We start from the raw sequence: 19,202 nt of genomic DNA, 5'->3' as shown, positions 1-19,202 counted from the left end.
GTTTCTGTGAACAACAATCACCTTTAATTTTGGAGTCCTGTCAGGTGATTTACCTGTAAATGGGTAAGAACAATTGTCAGACAAAAGCTTTTAATTAATCTCACTTTCAAAATCTCCCAACACGAGACAAAAATCTTTTAAGGTACTTTGAAAAGCATCTTAAACACCACAGTGGAGAAAACTAATGAACGAAGGAAAAAAGTGTAACACGTGAAAGTTGACAGCATGTAACAACCAAGTGACCTTTTACTGAAGTTGTACTAACTGCATTTAACCTTACATGAACCGGGAAGGGAAGGAGGAAGAAGAAGAAACCTTTTTATACAACACAGATACAGGATGTTCAAACATAGAGTTGAGGCCTTGTCATGATCAGATCTCATTAAAATGGTTTGGTGAAATCAAAAACACCCAAGATCATTTAACTGTATTTCCCCTTTGTTCTCTTAAAAGGTCGGTAAGATAGCAACCTACAGTACAGCTGAATCCGGTACACCGAACACAGATCACTCTGAACTGGCATACTGGAACAACGAAAGTAGTACAGTGTAGAAAGAGAACTGACTACCCATCCATGCTGAGAAGAGGGAGGCAAGTTTACTGCTAGCATATGCTACCTGCTGAAATTCAGAAGAAAGGAGAAGTAAAATATACTAAGTAAATCCGTTATTTTCTATTCTGCAAGGCAAAAGTCCTTTAGTGGTCAAAAGTATGTTAAGGAATAAAGTATACTCGACCTATTACACTTTCTACTATGCGCTCACCATATAATACTTGGCCATATTGATACCCCAATTTAAGAACACTGCATGAATAGCCTCTTGTACATTACCTCTCAGCTTGGCAATGTAAAACTGCACTTGGAGACATAAAATTCATCCTAGGGGCAAGGAAATTTATGTTGAATAAAAATTAAAGAATATAAAATCCTAAAAAATAATACACAAGACCAGTTTTATTTTATTCTGTTACCTCTTCATACTAATAAAAAAGACAAACCCAAGGGAATTTTAAGAATTTTTATTGACAGTTTTACAAAATAATCCTTAATAAATAATATATGAGCAGCACTCAAGACACCTCTTCATCTGCTTCTTGGTTTTATATGATACGCAAAGACAGAAACTGCATTAAGTTCTTTGCATGTTCACTGTAATGCAAGAACTTGTTGCTTATCCTCCAGAATTTCTTCCTCATCATCCACCTGGCTTTCAGCCCAGTCCCTTAAAAGAAACATACCACAGTGATTTTCAACAGCTCAAATTCCTCAAGCTACTCTGCTTTAAGCCTTCATGACGTATGTTCACATATGTAGAAAAGGCATGAAAATAGCTTTTACTATATATTTTGCAAGTATGCATACATTACAAGCTACTATATTCATTTTTTCACCTCAGTTTTTGTCACATACATTTTCACCTCTTAAACAAGTAGGAGGTAAATAACGTCACTAGTGTGCCTAAATAGAGAAATCGCACTTCCTAGAACAGTTATGCTAGGAAAGTGGGTCTCACTTACACCACCTGCAACTATTTGCAAATATTGTTTAGTTTTCTAGCGACCCGCAATTTCAATATTAAGAAGATTTAAAAAAAACCCCACCACACAAATCTCTGAATCAGCTGTATTCACAGAGCATGTCGTTAACCTCACAGTGTCTCACTTGCCCTTACTCGTTACAAGATCATACTACGAAACCAACGACAAACAGAACTTTGGGGAACTTCCCCGTTTCCAGTCATCTCCTTAGTCTCCAAGGCAATATAACAGACATCTCAGAGACCACAGTGAGTTAAATGTTCACCTGCTCACAACTGCTCTTTTTAAAGGTATCTTTCAACCAAAGAACTTAGGTGATTTGTAATAGATATACTTTATAAATCTCAGTGCTGTACGTTAACAAAAGCTAATGCATAAAAAAGAAACATGAGTGCAAAATTTACAATTTGGAGCCCCAACAACAAAATACATCACTTAGTTCTTAAACTGACCTGCCTTAGAGCACTGTCTTAGATACAAATAGGTCATGCTGACATTTGTAACCAGTAAAGTACAATTAGAAAGTCAAGACTGTTTTTATTTCAGTTCTGGCAGGATGTTTGGCGTATTGAGCATTTACAATATCATAAAAATATATTCAGCACATTTAACTTACCTGAGAATATCAGTTCCACTGTGGTCTTTCAGCTCCAGGTTTTTATGGAAATCTGTAGTACTTCCACATATCTTCTCTGAGTGTCTGCTGGAGGAGGTTACATCTTCAGAAGTTAAGCTGTAACTTGTTGCAGGATCTGAAATATTTTAGGTCATTTCAGGAACAAATATAAACAAAAAAATGCAGAATGCACACTATCAATTTTAAAGAATTTCATGGTATCAACAAAAACTTGCCACTAAAGGTCTCAAAACAACTCTAGCTTATGAAGGAGGTCACTATAAGCCCTTAAAAAACCACAATTTTGTATTATATGGTTCCTGTGTCATTAGAAGTAATGGAGCGTGTTTGCTTCTACAATGTTTATGCCAGTACAGTTTGAATCTTTATATATAGGGCCCCCTAATACCTATGCAATCTCAAAATACAGTGGCATATGCAGAACTTGTAGCTGACTAACGGTAGTACATATTCCACGTGGAGTAACAGGATTTATCCCACATCCACCAATCAGAAGATGATAACTGGGGTCACAGACTATGCTGCTTATATAGCACACATTCAAATATGTTACTGCTTTCCCAGCTAGCCTTAAGTCTCTGCTATGAACTTATTTATAAGTGAAAACTATTCCAAGAAAGTGGAATTAGAAGGGAGAGAAAGAATTGGACGGTTTAACAATAACTTCCCTCCCTATTCTTCGCTGAGCATATTCATCATGCATGTTCATTCTTCAAACATTAACAGGAGAAACTCTACCAAAAACACATGGGTTCTGATGAGTACGTATCAAAAAAGGAAGGACAGATGTCCTAAAATGTAGTATTTGGAAGCCTCAGAAGAGCTGTGTGAACAAATACAGCAAAACCTAAGGTAAAAACATTTTAAAAGACAGAACACTCTGGAATCCAGACATGTTTGTTTACCAAAGATGCATCATGGCCAGGACCTGCCAATACAAAACCGCCGTAGCAACTCAGAAGGGAGGGACCATGTTACAGCCTAAAAGATGCAGCCCATCACAGCTGATCATGGCATAAAGTGTCTTAGGTACTCAACCCATCTCCTCACCGAGCTGGAACAGAAGCATCCCAAACACTTTTTTCCTTTATTCAAAGAACAATACCAGAACTCATTCTGTTCAACCATAACCAACTGACCTTGCCGACCTGTCCATCCCCCACCCTTGAAAAAAAAGGAGACGGGTTTAAAAAGACAGAGGAATGGGGGTTGAGTCAAACCCAAAATGAGAGGTAATACCATCTCTATTGTGCCTTACTAGTGGCAGTTCTCATCAGGATATTTTTATAAAATTTCCTGTCCATCTCTTCCCCTTCTTGCGACCCTTGCATTAAATCATATCTACCTTCTAACACCACCTGGGGTGTTCATTATTAATATCCAAGGAAAGGATATCTATTTCAAAGAAATTTATGACCTGAAGTAATGCCTAGCACATCCCTCAGATTTCTACAACAAAATGCAAGGGATGAAAAACTTAAGTGAAACAGTTTGCTTCTACTAAATCAAGGGCAGGCTAAAATATGATCAAATGCAAACAAACCAGTGTTTAACCACAAAAGATCCTTGCATCATCAAATGATTTAGTACATTTTTGCAACAAAATCAGTTACATGTGAAAAGGCAAATGAAACAGCTGCTTGTTTTCATTGTTACTTGTAAGCATAAATAAAAGAAAAAAAAAAAATCAGTATTGCCACTTACCTGTACAACTTTGTAATTCTTTTTCCAGCATAAGCAGGGCTTCTTGGTCAGCAATATATTCCCAGAGATACCCTTCTTGTTTAGCTACATCAAGGCACTTGTGCTTTGATACCTCAGTATCAACTCCAAAAATATGCACAGGTGAACTCTTTGGTCTTGGCTGTGTGTTTGTTGGACGACTTCCAGCCAGTTTACAGTGTAGCATACTTGCCAACCTAGGTCTTCTAGAATCATTCCCTGAAATAACAGAAAAGGTCATTAACTTCTAATAATTCAAGATTTCACACATAAAGAAAATTTTATCTCAGGTTATTGATGGCATTAATTGTAGTTAAAACTATGAATTGATCTGAACAAATTATTCATTTTGTTTAAGACTGTGAATTAATGAACAGGTTACAGTTATACTGGGAAGTAGCACCTCATATTTCAGGAGTATCTTTCAGAAAAAAAAAATTCCTTTAAATACACACAATGGCACAAATCTGGGGGGAGGGGAGAGACTGAGAATGTGTGTATAAAGCTTAAACTTTGGTTCTGTCTTTCTTTAGTTTAAGGCAACATGAATAAAATATGAAACACTTTCAAATATTTTTCCAGGATTCAAAATTGACAGTTTCAATTTCCACACATAGCATTTTTAAAATTAAAATGCCAAACTGTTTGCTTAAGATGAGAGAAATAACATAAACTGCATTCCTTGAGATGGAGACAGTTGAAATTGACAAAAGTAACTAAAAAGTGCAGATGCAGTTACGCATTACTTGTTTCCTTGTTTCTTATAGTTCCCATAGTAAGACTTTTATTTCAGTAGCATGAAGAAATCTTTTATTAGATCAAAACCGTATTGTACTAGACACTGCAAAACACACAGTAATACATAACCTTGTTCTAGAAAGTTTATTATCTAAACATTCAAGCTAAGAGGAGAGTAATAGGGTAGAGGCAGGAGCAGAAACCAAGCACAATGAAAAGAATTACTACAGCGACAACTGCAAAGTTTTTAACTCAAAAGGCCATTCTTATGAAAACAATGCTATGCATATAATCCATTTTATCCAAAATACAAATATGAAGATATAAAAATTATCTAAATACAACAATGATCATATGCAGCACTTATACTTTTTACATAAAAAAAAATTTACCTGTTAAAGTAGGACCTCAAAGCTGCTGCTGTCCTTACCTGTGTATAACCTCGATGCTGCCATCAGGGGAGAAATTCTCTTTTGAGTCTCCAAACCACTTGAAGGTCTACTCAAGTGACTTGCTAGGACACCTTGAACTAGAGAGTCATCAGTGTATTCGCCTAAGCTCCTTTCAGTAACCCACTTTCCATCTGCTGAAATTAAGAAGTATTAGAGGAAATTATTTGCAGGTTTTGTGTTAATATGCATTTACTATTACTGTATTTGCTGCATTTAATGTGTGATTTAAAGAAATGATGCAACAAGTTTTCTACACATAATGTAAAAAAAAAATCATATATAACACACTAACAAGCTTAAATTCAAGTGATACACTTGATCAAATTAATATCCATGTTCATCAATCATTTCACATGTTGTTTCATATACATTAATAAAAGCAATAGGATTACAACTTTTTTTTTTTTTTGGTGATCACAGAATCATAGAACAGTTTAGGTTGGACGGGACCTTTAAAGGCCATCTCATCCTATCCCCCCTGCAATGAGCAGGGACATCTCCAACTCAGCCAGATTGCTCATAGCTCTGTCCAACGTGACCTTGAATGTTTCCAGGGATGGGGCATCAACCACCCCTCTGGGCAACCTGTGCCAGGGTTTCACCACCCTCACTGTAAAAAATTTCTTCCTTATGTCCAGTCCAAATACACCCTCTGATGTATATTATGCACAAAGAAAAGCAGAAATTCCTACTGGAACCAAATTCTCAGCAGACGTAAAGAAGCATATAAGTCTATAGCACTACACTGATGTAACTGACCTCAGGGTACTGAGTTTAATTTATCCTTCCACAGCACCAGTTGCCTGTGTTGGCATGACTGTTACCCAGAACTGACTTCTAAAAGTACACTAGGTCCAAGTCACAGTAAGAGAAGGCTGTCTTACAGCAACAGCATATTGTATATTGTAACGTATATTGTTTGAGGATTTTATTCGTACGCCATTACCTGGAAACGGGATACTACTGTCCACAGAGCTAGAGTCAGCACACATTGAAGAACATGCTTCAAGCATTACTTGTTTAGGGTTTGCACCTACAACAAAGAAACCTTCAAGTCCCCAATACCGTGTAGAAACAGATTTCTGTCTTTTGGCTACATCCTGTAACTTCAATAAAACACAAAGATATTAGAAACAGGAAAAGAAACATGAAACTTCATAAGTTGTCCTTGCAAGTCTATACTAATAAAATGCTCATTTCACAAAACTTGGAACGATTCTGATAGCCTGTTCTAATAGATATTCATAAGGACGATTGTTTTGTATTATATATGCTTTAAAGTCCTAGAAACTTCCATTGCTAACGTTGTGAGAGTTTGATTTTATTCTTCCACTGATTGAATATGGACACGAAAAGCAGTTTTTCTGTTTTCACTTATATTTGTGCACCTCAGCTAAAGTAATACTGTTTCACAATGACTCCAAATCCAATGTCCCAACTTTGTCCATGCTTTTTTGCTTTCATTTTCAGCAAAAGAACATTTGAATAATTGAGGTTAGATAAGAGTATCTACAATTTTTTGCATTCAACCAAGAAGTGACCTTGATACTAACATGGGAAGAGCTGCCCTCGCTCCCACCAAGACACCTTTATTTTTTTGTCCGAGACCAGTCTGTTCTTTCTTCTGCTTTTTTAAACATCAACACAAGACTAATACAAAGTGGAAAGCACAGAGGCCTTCATCCCCTACATATGAACTATGGTAGGCAGTGCCAACCCTCTGATTAAAATTGTACTCTTGATTGCTTTGGGGTGGGGTTTCTGGAAGAGAATGGGGGAAAGTGGTAGAGTATTTCATGGTAACCATACAACTATCACTATCTCTCAGCTGATTCAGGAACATGCTATGTTGCCTCATGCTAAACTGGGAAAGTAGATAAGCATCACAGTTTATCTATTTAGCAAAGATATGATATTTTACCACTGAAGACTTTGCAATTACAGGCAAAACCAAACTCTGACTATTGCAGACACTGTCCAGTTCTGGTGAATCCCTATTTGTTTTCTGCAGTTGTGTCTCAAGGAGCCATCTGTCACTCATTAGTTCAGTAGGGTTAGAGATCTTCTCAGGTAGTTTACAGGAGCTAGGTGGTCTTGTCATGGTCTTTAGTTTAATAGTCTCCTTTTGCATCACATTTCTTTCAAGATGACCGCAGACAACCACCTTTTCTACAAGAGTACAACAAAATCATGAAAATAGGAAAAAATTTTTATGGAAATGAATATGAATTATAACTTTCAAGTCTACATTTTCTTCATGAACTTAAAACATGAAACCTCCACTGAAGTTAGCCCTAAGCCATAAAATCACAAATAAGAACAGTTAACTTACAGAAGCTTCCTGCCAGATATTCAGAAATGCCAACATACACAGACTAGACTTACCAGGTAGTAGTGCCAATTCTGTATCTAATGCATATGTTCCTGCACATCATTGTCTACGAAAACAGTAGATCTTGATGATAATCTGAACACATTTCCAACTACTACTTCATGCTGATGTAATTTTTTACATTTACAGTGCTAGAATCTAACCAGAGCCAATTATAATAACTGCAATAGTAGCAATTTCATAAAGTTTCTTGAAAAGTAGCATAATGATTTTTAATATATGCTATCAGGCTCTGAATGATTCTGTAAGATGTTTTCTTTGTTTATACAAGACATAGCCATTTTAATTTTTATCCTGTGTGCAAAAAAGCACATAAATCATATCTCATTATCAGCTCGTTTGCCCTTTCACATTTGAAGACTTAAATAAGCAGTTGCTTTAACTAAGCACAAAGAGAACAGGTCCTGAAATGCTAGAGCAATTGTTCAGTACTTGCAAGAATAAGAAATGAAGTACTCAGATTCCAACTTCTTTCCTAATACTAAAAAAGTGACAATATATTTTACATAGTTTTAGAACACAGAGGAAGATCATCGGGACCCCTCAAAAAGTGCCACAAAATAAAGCTGTCAAACTTCCACGGTGATTTCACTGACACACAACAGGCATTGGAATACTTATACCCAGATGATGATCTTTCATGCAGAACAGGTAATCATTTATACGGTTTCTCAACCTATCATTCTAAAAGCATTTTTCTAAACAAATAAAGGCACATGCCATACATTACATCTAATACAGTACAGATAAACTGAGAGATTTGTAAGATCACTTCATTCGCTTTATAAAGGGTCTGTTTTCGGTATACATCTCATATTGGGGCAGTCTCTCCCTCAAACATGAGATCACAGCTGTGGGATTACTGTCACAGTGGATGGCTATCATTTCAAAATAGCTCGCACAGCCCATCAAATTGTGGTCAAGGGACCTGCATGGTTCAGGGAATGGTTCATAATCTAACAGCCTTTAATTCTTTAATTTTTATTTTTTGGACAACCATCATAGTTGACCACCACTTGCTACATGAGAATGATAAAACTGTATACGCTTACGTATATTGTACAAACAACTTTAAAAATTTACCTCGAGAAATTTCTTTAGAAGAAACAGGATTTCTGTCAAGAGGAAAAGGTTAAAAATATTGAGTGTCAGCTGTGGAATTTAAATAACAAGACAACTTTCTCATTATGCCTATAGTTTCTCTAGGCACAATGTCTGGTACTGTGTCGTTCTGATCTGCAACTGCTGAATCACTTGGAGACAGAGGAAGGAGGAAAGACCAGAAGAATACAATATAACAAAACAGATCACATCTAATCATAAATAAATTCTGGGAGATCAGAAGAACTGCATATGTATCACTAACTTTTAGGACTCTTAGTAATTTTGCCTGGAATTGCAAGACTAGTTGAGTGAGAGCATCTTAAAAGTACACAACACTGACCAATTACAGACTTGTCTGTATGCTAGTCCCTGCTCCTACCAAGTTAAGAGCATACAAAAGAGAAATTCTATAATGTCTGTAATTCAGGATATACACATACCAAAAAATACATCTTACATGATTTAACATTGGAGTGATTCAGCAAACAAAATAAAGAAATTGCAAAGTGATGTCCCTCTCGTTACAGGCAATTAATATAGCTTGGTGGCTCACTGACAAATTCGAAGACACAACCTTACTATTCACTAACTTTAATGGTAAACATGTCATATGCCTGTTAACTGCCAAACTGTTCTTAGAATGTCTAACAAAATTAATCATCAAATCATTAGGTCATTCAAACGAAAACTTTCAAGCACAAAACCAGCAATCACAGACAGGATCTTGGACAAAACGTAAAGGAAGGAAAAGCAGTAACTAAGTGTCATGACACTGGCACAGTCTATGTCTTGCACCAAGAATGAGAAGATCCATATCTTAGCCACCCCTTAAAACAATTTACAAGTTACAATCAAGAATTCTCCCCATTCATACAAAGTACAACTGTCTGCAAATAAAAGTGCCTGTTATTTAGGAACGTAACTAAATCAGAAGATACGATTATTCGCTTCTCCAAATACTCTCTGCATTTCTGATACCTTCCAAACTGCTCCAGTGATACAGCTTTTCCTTGCTTATTCATTCCCATAGCCCCAGCTTCCATTACCAATGAGCTAGATGATTCTTCCAAGTCCTTGCCATAAGACTAATTAAAGACAAAACAAAAACAAACACATTCAACAATAGATTAGAACTTCAAAAAACATTAACTCAAGTGATTAAGAGCCTGCTGATTTTATTTTTGTATAGTTTCTGTATAGTAAGGGTCACTGGACACAATATAAAAAAATTAGAGGGAAACTTTGGAAAGCTAAATTTCCCACACTTGTATGGAAAAGAGAAAAAATGCACCATTATTTAATTCAAAGTTATTTAGCTGTTGCTACTTTAAATATTTAACTGATCAACAATTAAACAAACCACTCAGGATCACTGTGAAGACTCATGAAGTCCTTTACTACATACTCACATCATCAAGGAACTCGATTTTCAAAGAGGACTCTGCACTCTCAGAAACAGTCTTGGGTAAGGCCTCTTGGAAAATGGATCTCCAATATCTCTTCACCTCTTCAACTGTGAAACATAGTTAATTTGATACATTTCAATTTTTCCTGTTCAAGATTCACTTATAAAAATGCAAATTTTTATTTTATTATGGAATACCATGAATTTCTCCTTCCATTATTGTTACTTTCTTTACATAGAAACTGTTTAAGTATGTAACTGTTCAGCAATAATAGCAAAAAAAAAATTCCCCAAAAAGTATTTAATAATTAGATTCGATAAACAGAAATCTATTTTACCTGTTAAGTCATCGACATCATCATCATCATCATCTCCACCTCTCCCTTCTCCATTCACAGCCTGAGGTACACTCAGTGTCTGCACAGGCCTTAAATCTTTAACGCAACTATGAGAAATTTGATCAACAGGAGTTCTAAATAAGGAAAACAAACCAATCTTAAAGAGTCATCAATTTTTTTTTATATACAATATCACAGTCATTAAAAAAACTCAAAATACTACACTTTTTACTACAGTGATATTAACTACTGCTGAAAAGCAGCAACCCTTCCTAATTTCATTGAAATGACTTCACACCTCAGGGACTAACAAAACAATTCTGTAATATTTATAAAAGTATCCGGAAGAGCGTACTTCTTTTTCTCTATAAAAGTCTTGTAGTAAATACCCCAAAACTAAGCAGCTGAGTATCATTACCAATCTTCAAATACACTGACAGCAAAAGGAATCCCTCCAAACACTCCCTCTGCAGTAATTTTAAACAATTAAGTTATCAAGTCTGTTTATAATGGTTATTTTACTAAAATAGAGCACCCTGCATACAGTCACCTTACCTCTTGACAATATATCTAATATTATAAAGGTTTCAACAGAATTTTTGTTAATGCTATTAAGTAGCTCTGACTTCTTTCATTAGTACCAGCAACTTCAACAATACCTTCTGTATTTCTTAAGCAAGAGTTTCTCCATGTAGTTCAGGCCATCCTTCTGGAATTCAATTTGGATAGGTTTCTTCATAACAGTAAGACTGGTCTGTACTTCACAAATTCCTACAGATTCTATTAGAATTATTTAAAATAAACTTATACAGCTATCCAGATTTATAAACTTCCTATTAATTACATTATTTCTGAATGAATCTCACATTAGTAGTCTATGCCTAGCTAAGTTTTCACATAATTCCAATATTTAAATGGCCAGCAGTATTATATTCACACAACACAGTCAGCAATGGGAGTAGCCAGTAAAACCTCATTTACTATAGCTCTTTACATAAAGGAAGATAACCACGTTGGTGGGGTGGAGGTGAGGGTTAATCCATGACTCCACAAATGAAAATCCCACCATTTCACAGAAAGGAAGAAAAAACTAAAATAAAAAAGGAAATCAGTATAATATTTTTTGTACAAAAATACACAAAGAATGAACACCATCCATGGACTAGAGGAAAGAGACTAGTTTGCACAAATCCAATCAGACAAGAAGGTATTTTTCATATTTTTCCATGCATACTTCAACTGATCGCATCCTTTCACTGGGACAAAGAAATATTAAGAGCCTGTCGAAGGCAAGCAGAAATTGCGCTTTGACACCACATAGGAAATCCTGAGCCATGCACGTTCCTTGTCTCAGTTAAAAGCTGTGACTTTATGCTTTGGCATTACAGTTCATATTAAAGTCTCAGGTGACAAACAATGCCATAGAAAAGTACAGCGATGCAACCTAAACAATCTGGCCAAGATCACAGTTCATTACAAGAATTAGGATAAAACAACAATCTGCAGGTTATTGAAAAAGACTCCAGAGGGTTTTGTTAATTTATAAAGGAATGCAGAAAGAAAAACTTAAGAAGAAACATTTACTATTCTAATAGAACATCTATCTACCTTCATTAATCACAAATCTGCTAACTCACCAAAATGACTCCTGATGTTTCTAAAACGCAATTAAAACAGAAAAATTCATACCTGGTAGGACCTCACTGGCACACAGTTCTTCTCTGTGATCACAATTACCTCTTCTCCATTGAATCAAAGCTTCCTGAAAAGACTTTGCTGATTCCTCCTCATTAAATACACCATTTAGTAACAATCCCTTGTCCTGATTTTCAAGGCCCGTAGAGATTGATTCTGAGGACGGTTCCTAAATCAGTTCCACAACATGATTAAAACAGCTCTTCTGGTGATAATCCTCTCTTCACTTACACACAATAGCAACGTTTTTAGTATCAGCTATGGAAATACAGCACCCTGTTTTCTGGGCTTAGTCTAACTCTCCTGGAAATCAAGATCGCTCAATTTTTATGTGGTCTTGCTCACAACTAAATTGCAGTGTTCTAGCTAGAGGAAAAATAGAAAAGATTTTGTATAAGCACGCAAAAAAAACCATTTAACTTCAACGCTTTTAGTAGGCAGAAAGCAGTAGCCATGGATAGCCCACATCTTCTGCACAGGATAGGTGTCATATCAACAGACACAAACAGGGGTCAACAGGCCGTGCAAGTCTGGTAGCCTGACCCCTCACTTGGCACACTGTGGAAAAACCTAAGACTACTCTGTCTAATACGTCATAAACAATTTTTTTTTTTTTTTTTTCAAAATGTACATTACCTCAGCACTGCCTACTGACGCTAGCAGAGATGAAAACGTGTCTGATGTGACCTGATGCTTCCTGTTTACTTTCTTCTGCTCATTATTAATTTTTGATTCATTCACATTTACTTCCCTGATGAAGTGATCAACAACTTCCACTTTTCCAGCACGTATATCAGCTTCTGCCTGTTAATGAAACATTATGAAACCATTAATTTATTATAAACATACCCAAACACTCCACCGAACAGCATATTAAAAGTAGGTAGGTGACCACACACTGAAAACAAAGCGATGGTGACATAAGCACATAATACTTTCAATAATCAATACTGTGCAAATGTGCGAGCAAAAATTCAGCAAGTTGAATATTCCATTAGGCACGTCACAGGACAGACTAAGCAAGACATTTTATGTAGCACCTGATGTCATTTAAACTAATTTATAAGCTACATACTTTATTAATGAAGTTCTGCTTACTGAAGCTTTTCAGTAGAAAGAACCACATCTTTAGAGGTCAACCAGAGAAGCATGTCCATTTAAGGAACTAACTGGAATACCAGTTCACACATGAAAAATAGCCCAGGAAAGTCCAAACTATGAAGAACTAGATCAGCTGGACTGAAAATAGCTATGGAAGGAGAGTAACAGTTTTACTCACACTGGGACTTTACTGATTTGCAACCTTCACTAGAACAAAGAAAATTACTGCAAAAAATGTAATATGCAGGTTTTGATTGCCAACTCTTGAATGCTTAACAAGCAAAAACAAACAATATTTTATGTTCATCCTTTCCCTACGCACAGAGACCAGAAGGAAAGATTGTCTATAAAATCCTCCAGAAAGGAACACATTCTTAGCACGAAAACACAAGAAATGTAATGGTACAGGCAGAAAGTGTAAGCAGAGTCAAAGATGTCAAGCAGCCATTGCAAAAGCAGAACGTACTCACATCTCCTCCTTTCCACCTACTCTACACTACAATCGCCCAGCAACTTCGCAGTTGCTGGTTACACATTAAACGGTACTTGTGACATGCCAGTGAGCACGCGTGGAGACTGCCTGCTTCAAACAGCGGGGACTTCCTCTCTTTTGTAGTCCTCCTCTGATTCTTACACCACAATGTAGGATGAATAAGGTTCAAAGTTTACAGTAGGAACATGTGTGCTTTGTCTTTTTCCTCGATCCTAATAGTCCATAATCATCCATAATTGATAGCTATTCTTTCTTCCCCAACGTCACCAGCATGTTGCTAACACAGACGGAGACCACAGAAACATACACTTCAAGAGACAGAGGGAAATTTCTCTCTGTAATTGCCCTTCTCCTTGGCTCAGTCTGTTTCCCATGGCACATGCATTCAAAAGTACACATCTAAAGATTGTGTTGATTTCTTTTTCACCACATTAAGAAAACAATCCTACCACTACAGTAGAATTCAGTATTAGTCACATTCCTTTGAAGGAGATGATTTTATTGATGTAGCTTCATACACCTATGAATGCAAGCACAGCTGCATTATGTATGGTTCTTTTTGGTACTCTGGCACATCATATATAATAGCAGATCAATATTTGAAACGCTCATCCTGCTGTGTTATTTCTATAAACAGCATGAACATCTTCATTGAGATTTTGCTCAATTGCCTCAAAATACATAAGCAAGAACTGCAAAACTGATGCTAGAGAATACTTGCAAAGCTTATTGGTTTTGGCCTCACACTAGACTTCCCAGCAGCTGAACTCAGATGCTAATTTTCTCCTACTTCGATGCCTAACCAACACAGGCATATCTCTGCACCCTTTTGTTAGCTCCCTTTATTAACAGAGGAAGTTTCTAATCAGTTTCAGAGTAGGACTGGAGAGAACAGGGAAGAAGAGAAGTAAAAAGGGAGGGAGAATCAAGACAACTTAAGGTAGAATTCTCCAGATGCAGATGGAATGATCACAGCACTCCATGATTCTGTTTAAACCCTTGTATTCTTCCAGTGAACTGCTCTGTGGCTTTTAATCCCCACAACACACTTTCAACATCTCAATTCAGTTTGTTTACCACCAAAAATGAGAAGTGGCTTATCCCTTTAAAAACAAACAAACAAAATCTAAAAGAGAACACTTTACAAATGCCAAGACTTATCATTCTTGTCTCACTATTGCTACCACCTAGTTTTCAGTTCTAGGTTTAAAAGAGCTACAGTCTACTGAAAAATGAAAACCCTAAACACTTCTGCATTTAGATGTGTGTGGTGAAATATTTTTATGTCCATGCAAAACAGCTCACGGAAAATCTCTTATATCCACTGCATAGCTCAGGATAACACATCATCCCAAAAAGATGATTTATTGCTAGCTTTTCGTTACTCACAGGATGGTGTATCCTCCTGTAACTGCTTTAAATTCTCACCTGAAGTTTTTCCATCAAATGATATAATCTTTCTACTAACATACTATAAGGAATGATCATTTCGACAAAGATGTGTTTATCAGACCAATAGCTTTGACAATTTACTGCAGCACTAAAAGGATCATATTTCTGGGAAGAAAGAATGAGATAATCAAATAAATTTTAGCAGGGTAACAGAATGACATACCCAGTGACATCATGGAAAAGTGGCCGGTGCCTGGGCTCACCGGCGCAGCCGTGCCAGCACGGCACCCAGACGCAGCGGGGCCGGTGCCTCAGACGCGGAGGGAGAGGCCGGCGGGGTCCCAGCGCCGCCTGGCGGCCCGCCCCGCGCCAGCAGCCGCCGGCCCGGCTGCGGAGAGGCGGGGCGGGGCGATGCCGGCGGAGGCGGCCCGGGGAGAGCCCGCGGGCGCCTCTCCCGAGCAGAGCAGAGCCCCGGGGGACAGCGGGCGCTGCCCGAAGACCCCACCGGCCGCTCCGCACGGAGCCGTTAGCGCCGTCCCACCAGCAGCGCCGGTGAGCCCAGGCACCGGCCGGCACGGGGAGGCGGGTTTACGGGGCTCGGCGGGAGGGAGAAGGCAGCCTGGGCGCTGCGGGGACGGGCGGGATACTCCTTCTCAGGGGAGCGCTACTGAAATGAAGGGGAACATTAAATTAAGCTAAATTGGGGGAAGAAAAAAAAAAATAAAAAAAATCAAAGAATCGAAGGAAGCAAAATCCCGGTGGCTTTGATGCCAGGCATTCTTAACAGAAATTTAAAATCCACAGGTATTTTTTCCTAGGGAAAACCAGTAAAACCACTGCTTTAATCTGCCATAAAAGCAATAAAAATATGGCATTTATTACTGGGGGCAGGGGAAATCTTTCTAAGAGAGGTGTCACTTTTTAGAATAGAAATGTTACTTTCTTATTCAACAATGGAATTAAACTCTATTGCCACAAGTTACTTCGGAAATCATAGCAGGGGGCTAGATCCTACTTTGGAGGCAAGGTTTCCTATTTACGCTTACTAAAAGGCAAAAATGTCTCTATTAACTATCACCTCGCACTCATTAATTATCACCTCATGCTCGATAATAATAATTTCCACTCGAACACAGCCAGCAAGTAGCAGCTCAGAAAGCAGGCAAAATTAAGAACGTGCCCTGGTGCTTATCAAAGTATTTAAAATTACCAAATATTCACAGACCACTCAATTTTACCCTACTTGCCTGCAACCATACATCTCACTTAACTAACACTACCATATGATAAAAATAACAGATCAGTCTTCTTCAGTCATAGTCACATACTGGGCAAATTAATAAAGATACAGCTTAAAGAAACTCCCTGTTAAAGAACTGGTAAAAAATAATAACGGAATTATTTTATCTGTTTCCTTGCCTTCCAGGGAGATCAGCGTATAAAACCTCCCTTTACCTTATGCATACTAAGTAGTTATCACAGAGAGAAACCCTTGAATTAAAGTAGATATCACCAACGTATTTTGGGAAACAGATGAGAAAAAATATCACTCTAATTTCAATTCCAGAAAGATAAGATATTTAAGTCAAATGAAAGTGATCTCAAATATGTAAGTCATTTTTTCATCTTTTTAAGTTGCTGCACATCTCAGTCAATATGGCACCTCAAGCTGACCATCTTAGAGAAGTCTTATTTTTTGCAGCAGAACCAACTCCAGAAATAAGGTATGAAAAAAATCTTCAATTCACCAGAAAGGCTAAGGCTAAAAGTTCAAATGAGCTCCCTGACTTCATCATTTCAAAGCAGCAACACTGTCATCAGAATCATCGCCTGTTCCGGAAGGGGCGGAGGCTGCTAGCACAACTTCCACAGACGACCGTAATACAACTGCATGGTACAGAAAAGTTAACATACAGAAAGCTAACGTAATATTTACTACACCTGCACCTGTGTTTTAGGCATGCACATACATATTTCCATATATTCCACTTCATGAAGGAGCCTGGAAGCGAATTCCAGGTCCGACAGCTTGTCTGTGCAGACCACACACAGTCTGCAGCCTGGACAAACCCAAATTCAATTTACAACAAATTATACTACATAATATATGTACGTGTAGATACTGCTACAAAGCTACTATATATACACATGATATTCTGTTGCTGCAGAGCACTGTTTAAACCATTTACTTACCAGCAGCTTACTCTTGGTTTCACATAGTCTGCTTGCTATCCCCTTCACTTCAGATTTTTCATGAGCTACAGCCTTTGCCACTTCACGCTTAAATGATTCTTTCAATGGCTCTGGGGGAAAAAACAAACAAACTCAAACCCAGTACTCCAGTCTCTGACTTCTTTATTGCTTAATTGCACCAACCTCCAAGAACCAGCTACTCTACCAGAAGTTTCTGAGTTTTTACTTAGTTAACAAAGATGTCTTTACCTTGAAGCTGTTCTTTGAGTATTTGCAACTTCACTTTTCCTGAAGAAACCTATATGGAAGAATATTTACATATATATATATAAGGTGGTAATGAAAATAAATAAAAGCTAACTTTTATAGAATGAAATGTTACTGTTTCTAGGAAAAGAGCTGAGCATGTATTTAAAGTGAAAACTCCATGTATTGTTCATGCCAGCCTTTAAGTTCGTGACCAGCTTCCCTCCCCACTCATGAAGTGACATGGTCCTTGTTTGCCCAGCCAGGCATGCAGCAAGTGTCTTCCACAAGCACAGACCTGCAGAACTTTCATAACCATAGTGACTTCAGCTCAAATGTCAACAAATGAAGTCTATTGCACATATAACCTGCACATGTATCTACCTACAGTTTGCTGGGAGCAGGGGGAGCGTTAGTTTGTTTCCCTTCTGCTTCTCCTCATTACCCTTCCACGATCTAGCACCCCAGTAACTGAACATTTTCAACATTTTAGCTCCTCGGTTCTTCCCTGAAAGTAGAGTGCACACCGCACCCTCACCTGCCCCCCCCCCCCCCCATGGATCTGCAGCTATTTTAATGTTGCCCTCTTGAAAATTCTGCCCCATATATCTTCTCCTTCACCATTGCAGCTGAAATCTGAAGTCTTTAAAGCTTTAACAGCTTCAAGTTACTTGTCTCAGAGAAGGGGAAAGAGAAGGAGGTGTGTTAAAGAAAACCTTTTCATTCTGATCCTCTCTTCTACTCACAGGCAAGTAAGCAATTTTAATGAAATTCAGCGTGCTGGCTGAGAAGACCTTCACACCAAACTGCCGCTGCTTCAGAAGACTTCAAATAGCAACTGCGATGGCTTAGTCTGAAGTTGCCGTTGTCTGTTTTTCTCTTCAGACTTACGTAAGCTTTATGTCAGTCAGTTTCAAATGGTCTCTCTTAATTAACAGCTCTCATTCCAACATAGCATACATAGCATGGCTTCCAGGAAAAAAAAATCATAAGAGAAATTCTCTTTTTATGTCCCACTCAGTCCAATTTGCATGCCTCTCCAGACACATCAATGTCTGCTAAAGGAATGAGGAAGTATCTCTAAGTTGAATTAGTCTGGATTTGGGGATCCCCTGCAGATTTTTTATACTAATTCATGGAACAAGTAAAGAACATAAGCTCTGTTATCACAATTTGTATTTTAACAGCACTCATGAACAGTATTTGATGATGGATATAACTAATGCTTGCTTTCATGATGTGTAAAGCCTCAAGGACAAGAGCCTAAGCTATTAAAATGATGGATTTATTTCACCAGAGAATGAAATATGAAGACTAGGTTACTACAGCTGGAAATGGTAACACTCCCTACAAGGTCCAGTCTTCAGCTACTTACAAATTTCACCAACTTTTACCATTACCATATGTCCACCTTATCGTTAATAGTTTTGAGAGTTCGAGCAAAATTACCCTAGTCATTTCCAAAAGGAAATAAGGGGAAAATACCCCATTGTGTACATATTAAAAAGAAAACAAATTTTTCAATGACTTAACATGAAAGCTCTACATCTCTCCTTTTAGGTCTGAACAAGAATGCCATAGAACAACAGTCAATTGATAAACCTAATCCACATTTTAAAACACTCGGAAGCATTCGGTCTCTGTCCAAGAGAATGGACCGAGTCCGGTCCTTGTCCAAGAGAATGCTTCAAAGATCTATCTAACCCACACTTGACCAACCAGCATCAGTCCTCAGGGGATGAATGTAGGACTTTT

At 37.6% G+C, this 19,202-nt stretch overlaps 1 protein-coding gene and 1 long non-coding RNA gene across 6 annotated transcripts in view; one reads left to right on the top strand and one right to left on the bottom strand.

Moving 5' to 3' along the window:
* Positions 1 to 1,074: 1,074 nt before the first annotated feature.
* The window catches only part of ZBBX (zinc finger B-box domain containing), a 30,348-nt gene continuing 12,220 nt past the window's right edge, over positions 1,075 to 19,202 (bottom strand). For 3 of the 5 annotated variants that reach the window (XM_075417388.1, XM_075417385.1, XM_075417384.1), the window contains 15 exons: positions 17,451 to 17,499; positions 17,202 to 17,311; positions 12,659 to 12,826; positions 12,017 to 12,191; positions 10,987 to 11,107; positions 10,328 to 10,461; positions 9,994 to 10,097; positions 9,563 to 9,669; positions 8,564 to 8,595; positions 7,010 to 7,257; positions 6,035 to 6,194; positions 5,067 to 5,222; positions 3,881 to 4,117; positions 2,156 to 2,291; positions 1,075 to 1,223 (listed from right to left, as the gene is read on the bottom strand). In XM_075417388.1, the coding sequence (XP_075273503.1) occupies positions 1,148 to 1,223; positions 2,156 to 2,291; positions 3,881 to 4,117; positions 5,067 to 5,222; positions 6,035 to 6,194; positions 7,010 to 7,257; positions 8,564 to 8,595; positions 9,563 to 9,669; positions 9,994 to 10,097; positions 10,328 to 10,461; positions 10,987 to 11,107; positions 12,017 to 12,191; positions 12,659 to 12,826; positions 17,202 to 17,311; positions 17,451 to 17,499 (2,013 nt within the window). In that variant the 3' untranslated portion in view covers positions 1,075 to 1,147. The remainder of the gene's footprint in view (positions 1,224 to 2,155; positions 2,292 to 3,880; positions 4,118 to 5,066; positions 5,223 to 6,034; positions 6,195 to 7,009; positions 7,258 to 8,563; positions 8,596 to 9,562; positions 9,670 to 9,993; positions 10,098 to 10,327; positions 10,462 to 10,986; positions 11,108 to 12,016; positions 12,192 to 12,658; positions 12,827 to 17,201; positions 17,312 to 17,450; positions 17,500 to 19,202) is intronic. The other 2 variants (XM_075417386.1, XM_075417387.1) reach the window with 2 other exon arrangements.
* LOC142361026 (uncharacterized) lies at positions 15,477 to 18,727 on the top strand. Its single transcript, XR_012763566.1, has 3 exons — positions 15,477 to 15,560; positions 16,644 to 16,732; positions 18,196 to 18,727. It is a non-coding gene; the product is annotated as an uncharacterized LOC142361026 (long non-coding RNA).

Source organism: Opisthocomus hoazin, chromosome 4 (genome assembly GCF_030867145.1).
Source record: "Opisthocomus hoazin isolate bOpiHoa1 chromosome 4, bOpiHoa1.hap1, whole genome shotgun sequence".
Classification (NCBI taxonomy): Eukaryota; Metazoa; Chordata; class Aves; order Opisthocomiformes; family Opisthocomidae; genus Opisthocomus; species Opisthocomus hoazin.
Note: the sequence above shows the minus strand (reverse complement) of the source record. Positions and strands in the feature narration are given on the sequence as shown.